General features: G+C 49.6%; 1 protein-coding gene across 1 annotated transcript; it reads right to left on the reverse strand.

Moving 5' to 3' along the window:
* Positions 1-3,875: 3,875 nt before the first annotated feature.
* Positions 3,876-4,889, reverse strand: LOC119348922 (agglutinin isolectin 3). The gene has a single exon (XM_037616926.1). It carries the CDS (start codon positions 4,850-4,852, stop codon positions 4,214-4,216), a length of 639 nt encoding a protein of 212 aa, XP_037472823.1. The 5' UTR covers positions 4,853-4,889; the 3' UTR covers positions 3,876-4,213.
* Positions 4,890-6,000: the final 1,111 nt, after the last annotated feature.

Raw genomic sequence — 6,000 nt, forward strand, 5'->3', positions numbered from 1 at the left:
TGGTAGGAATGGAATATCTTGGCCTCAACACATGAGTAGGTAGTTCTCTCTCAGAAATGGTGAGTTGGAAGTGTAGGTTTCATCTAATGGCTCTCTCTCCGAATGAATAGGAGGTGGAGGGGTATATATAGCCTCCACACAAAATCTAACCGTTACACACAATTTACCAAACTCGGTGGGACCGATTCAACAGACTCGGTTGGACCGATTTAGTAAACCTAGTGACCGTTAGTAATTTTCGGTGGGACTGACATGCAACTCGGTAGGACCGATTCGGTTAGGGTTAGGGCATAACGTAATCTCGGTAAGACAGATTACACAAACTCGGTGAGACCGATTTTGGTAATAAGCTTTCCTGAGAGTTGGTTAGGTAAACTCGGTGGGACCGATTTGCTCTTTTCGGTGAGACCGAAATGTTACAAAAGGGAAACAGAGAGTTTACATTGCAATCTCGGTGGGACCGATTGCTCACTTCGGTTTGACCGAAATGTTACGAAGGGAAACAGAGAGATTACAATCCCATCTCGGTGAGACCGAGATCCCTATCGGTAGAACCGATTTGCCTAGGGTTTGTGGCAGTGGCTATGACATTTGAACTCGGTGGCGCCGGATAGGAAGAATTGGTGTGACCGATTTTGGCTTTGGGTTTAGGTCATTTGTGGATGTGAGAAAGTAGCTGAGGGTTTTGGAGCATATCACTAAGCACATGAAGCAAGAGGCTCATTAAGCAACACCTCATCCCTCCTTGATAGTATTGGCTTTTCCTATAGACTCAACGTGACCTTGGATCACTAAAATATAAAATGAAGAGTCTTGAGCTAATGAGCTTGAGCCAATCCTTTGTCCTTAGTATTTTGAGTGATCCACTTTCATCATCCATGCCATGCCATTCATTGAGCTTTCCTGAAATATTAGTCTTGGAATAGCATTAGCTCAATGAGCTATATGTTGTTATGAATTACCAAAACCACCTAGGGATAGTTGCATTTTCAGTGGGGATCCATGACGGGGAGTGGTGTGGAGAGGGATGACTGTGGCTATGGCCGGGGCACCAGGGCAATGGTTTATATAGCACCGGTGGGCGGCGGTCGAAGGGACGAGTGGCGTCGGAGGAGACGCCCCGGCAACCGCGTGCCATGAATACGGACGGTAGGGCAGCCGTCGTGTTGTCTGAACATATGGCAGCCGCTTGCACTGGGAAGTGGCGTGGGCGGCGCTCTCTCGACTGGCGCCCTGCTTCAATGCCGGCGCTAGTGAGTGGTCGTGTTCGCTTTGGGCGGCAATGAATGCGGGCGCTGACGTAAAATGCGTGAGAGAGGTGATGGGTTTTGGTCGGCCAGGGCGGTCAGAAATGGGCTTGGGATCGGTCCGTACTCCTGCAAACCTCCCTCACTTTTGTCTCTAGTTTGCAGGAGAAATCGCGTCCGACCTTGTCGCGGACCGACACATGCCCGCGTTAGATGGCTTCCACGATCCGGACATCGCAATTTGGACCATTGCGGGAGGTTTGCGGGTCGGCGTTGGAGATGCCCTAACAATACTTATGCAAGACTACACGTTTACTTAAGAAAAAAACAAGATGGGCTAGTTTGGCAGCAAAGTATTTTCTAAACTGTGGTAATTGAAAACCACAATATTACTCTGGGTGGGCAAAGAATACTACGGTTTTCTAAAACCAATGTTTTTCTCAGTTTTACATGTGTTTGGTTGCTGTTATTTAACCAAAGTTTTGACTAAGTATTTTAGCGTGGGTGACTGAGTAGTTAGCGCTGCTAACGGCTGCCGGCTGCATGCAGCTGCCATGCACACATAATACCATTCTAGGATCAGTCATCTAGATTGAAGAAATGCCATCCTAGGAGTAGTCAACTGGATTGAAGTAATACAATCCTAGGAGCGTGTTGCCATTATATGTCTATATACTTGCATGTACTTATCGAAAAAGGCTTTCGCCCCGCTTTATATATAAAGCAAAGATCCATAGTGTCCGGTACAACTGCACTTACCCACCACAAACACACACACACATCCAAGACAGGATACATAGGCGCTGATGAAGCCATGTACCTAGGGTAGGGTCATGGACCTATCCAAGATACCCTCCCCAAGGACATCTCTAGAAGAAACTACCTTTCAGTCGACCTGGAAGGATTCCACTCGACAGACTCGAAGACACTCGACCATGAAGCCACTCACTCGACCGCCAGGAGATCTAGAGTCACTCTGCACACAAATGGTCTGTTATTAAGTAGTCTTTATGGTCATGATAGCACTTTATGTAGGGCGTTACCAGTAACGCCAGGCCTTAATGTACTTTAAACCCCGCATAACTGAGGGCCGGAGGGGTCTGGCAGATTCTATATAAGCCACCCCCTCCTCAGTGTAAAGGGTTTGCACCCCTGTAACTCATACGCATATAATCCTGTCGACCGCCTCCGGGCTCCGAGACGTAGGGCTGTTACTTCCTCCGAGAGGGGCCTGAACTCGTAAATCCCTTGCGTATACAACTACTCCATAGCTAGGATCTTGCCTCTCCATACCTACCCCCCTTCTACTGTCAGACTTAGAACCACGACAGGCGCTGAACGCAGCAACACACACCCTAGCACTACAAGAGCCGCCGGGGGCATCATCCGAAGAAGTGAAGCCGCATATGACGAAACGTGGGCTCCAAGGTGGTGCCTTCAGAAAGGATACGCCACCGGAGCGTCGCCACCGCCCGATCCAAGGATCAGAGTTTCCCCTGGAGCACCACGACCGACAGTGATAGCCGCGACGACGCCTTCAAGAAGGGAGCGATCTTCGCCGTCGCCAGTCCGTCCGAAGATAGAGTAGGTTTTCACCCCGGCCAACATTCACCGCTACCGAACGCCACACCCCGGCTACCATGCCGCCCACACGGCCGTGGCAGCCGGGCAGCACCGAGGCACGAGCTCTGCCCATGAGCACCGCGCCACCACCCCCAGGGCCGCCGCCTCGGAATCCAAGACCTTGACACCAAGTCCCCCGAGCCCCACCGCTACCCCCACTGCAGAGACGGGCGGAAAGGATCCGCCTTTCACACCCCTGGCCGGTCCCAACGCCGAGACCCAATAGGTCGGCCACAACAAGCCTCCATCGAGCCGTCCTTTACACCGGGCGCGAGACGGGCCGGCCCTGCTGCCGGGCGCGAGACATGCATGTACTTCGAGCCGGTCCTAAATTCTTTGTGCGTGTACATGCGCCATTTATACTGAATCAGCTAGCTAGCTAGTATATATAACCTGCTGCTTATGAGTGTTGTCCAAAAGGATCAATCAATCTAATTCGTGCGCTACTCGCCGGAAATACATAGGCAGCCAAGGACTCGAGAAATAGCTTGCTGCGAACAGAGTGTTCTCCCTGGTGGTGAGCTTGATTCAGTCATGGCACTGCAGAGAAGAGATGGAGACTCGCACGCGACGCGCCAGCTGGAAGATAAACTAATCAAACTGAATCGGCTATAACCAGGAGATATAATATGGTCGTTTATCATATAAGAGAAAGAGGAAAAATATGATGGGATCGCTCTGAATATTCTTATCTAGACGTAGACAGCAACGTCAAGTGCGATCTCCCAGAAGATTTCTCTCCGTTCTGTTTTAAAAAAAGAGGTCGGGACCTCTTTTCCGAATACTGCAAAAAGACCATGGTTTCTAGCATACTGTGGTTTATAAAACTTTGTTTTTTTCTGAAGCCAAACGCAGCAAAGTATTCAAAACCATGGTATTTTTCAGAAACCACGGTATTCTCAGAAAACTTTAAAAAAACTTTGCTGCCAAACGCAGCCTAAAGGGTTTCCCCGCTTTATATTATGCAAGACTTACACTTTTACTTTTACTGAGCGAAGGGAGTAATGATGTGAGACTCATGGTAATATATTGCAACGATATCACGAAGTACTCCAACATTACAACAGCGATGCATGCATGCATCCTGACAGCAGGTCATAACAAGAACACTAATTTGTGGCAACAATAGTACACTCTATATTGCCACACAGCACTTCTCTCGGTAATATTTCCATGCATGTACTACAGCAATATTTTGTTTCTGCTGCAGTAACCTGCATGTCATATTGCAAGCTAGAGAATTATTAAGTACTAGTACTAAAAGTAAGTGAAGGGAAAACCGTACGTGGCAATGGAACTGCCACGGATTATTCGTCGTTGCAATACTACCATTAGCAAGATCATCATTCTGCGAGAAGAGTGGAGTTGGTGGCGATGGCCTCGGCGAAGACACCATCGCAGCCGCCGCTCTGGCAGCCTGCACCGCAGTAGCCGGGACCGATGCCACAGGATCCCCACTTGCTACAGCAGTAGTTGTTAGTGCAAACCCTGCCGCCGGCGTCCTTGCCACACGGCTTGTCGGTGCTGCAAGCGCCATTCTGGCAGCCCTCGCCGCAGAACTCGGAACCGAGGCCGCAGTACCCCCACTGGCTGCAGCAGAGGTTGTTCGGGCACAGCTTGCCGCCGGCCTGGCTGCCGCACTTGATGTCGGCGCGGCAGGGGCCGCCCTGGCAGCCGGCGCCGCAGTACTCCGCGCCGAAGCCGCAGTGCCCGTACTGGCTGCAGCAGTGGTTGTTGGGGCACGTCTTGCCGCCGGCCTGGCTGCCACAGCGCTTGCTGGTCCAGCAGGCACCGTTCTGGCAGCCCTTGCCGCAGTAATCGCCGCCCATCCCGCAGTAGCCGTACTGGCTGCAGCACAGGTTGTTGGGGCACTCCATGCCGCTGCCCTGCTCGCCGCACCTTTGGGCCTGAGCGGTCGCCGCGGCGAAGGCGAGGACGGCAGCCGCGCCGAGCGCGAGGGCCCTGGTGCTCATCATCTTCATCCTTTTTGTTTTCTTGGTGCTGGTTGTGCACTTGTGTGTGTGTGTGGAGTAAACAGGTGATGATCCCCCTTTATATAGGGGTTCTGATCACAGTCGAATTCGACGTGGCAGCTCGCCAATGCATGGGGCGCAGACACGTGTTCGCCCATATTCAACGAAATTAACCTGATCGAGGAGAGTACGTGTTAATGCATGTGATATGATGCCAGATCCGTTTTTGATGGATGCGGCAGTACGACTACGTACTTGTGTATGAAGTCTAATTAGTGCTTGCATTGCATGAGACATGCATGGAGCGCGGGCTATTAGAGTACTGTAGTTAGGACTAGTACAAATATATGTATATGCATGTGATTACGTGTATCGAAACTTCGTAGTCCCAACGGACACGTCGCGTGCATATATAGCATCTGACCTTATCGTTGTGAACTCTGAGAAACGTTGTGCTCTGCGTCCATGCATTATGTGATCCAGATCTTATCTTCTCTTTTCTTTTCATGAGAGCGCGAACTATGATGCGAGATGTAGTTTTGAGAGTCGTGTGCGCGTGACATGCATGTGGCATGGGGAGCAATGCATTCACGCGATCATTCAATGGCAATGGCAGTGGCATCTCGCATCGGATATCCTTCTCTCCTTTTTTTTGCGGTATGAGAAATTAGCTATAGGTTCTTATTATATTTACATTTTACCACATCCATCAACAAAAAGATGACCAAACGTAAAAGAAATCAGTTTTGTTAGGAGTATTGCAATGGCCAAGAGCAACTCTAGCAGGGTCGTCATCTGTCATATAGAGGCCGTGGCGGGTGTGGGCAAACACAGAGTCATCATAATGCGGTGTCTATATCTTTTCATTTATTTGATCTTTTTTTGTTGTTGTCTTCATAAAAGGCAGGGACAATTTAAGCTTAAATTAGGCATACCAAATGCATGTTTCAACAAGGTAGATTAATAAAAACTATATTAGTGGACAAAATCTGCTGCTTTAATTAGCAACTACAAATGTTGTTTAACAACATTTTTTAACCTAAGCAATGTCGTTAGTCGAGCGACATTGCTACATATACGTTCTACACTACTAGGTGGTCAGTGCCTTCTAGTCGGTGCCCCGTCACCGCCATCGTCGTCTTCCTCCTCCTCCGTGG

The sequence above is a fragment of the Triticum dicoccoides genome, chromosome 1B (genome assembly GCF_002162155.2).
Source record: "Triticum dicoccoides isolate Atlit2015 ecotype Zavitan chromosome 1B, WEW_v2.0, whole genome shotgun sequence".
In the NCBI taxonomy this organism is placed as follows: domain Eukaryota; kingdom Viridiplantae; phylum Streptophyta; class Magnoliopsida; order Poales; family Poaceae; genus Triticum; species Triticum dicoccoides.

Bases quoted from the DNA above. Each gene is read 5' to 3' on its own strand.
- LOC119348922 (XM_037616926.1), bottom strand. From the start codon at position 4,852: ATGAAGATGATGAGCACCAGGGCCCTCGCGCTCGGCGCGGCTGCCGTC.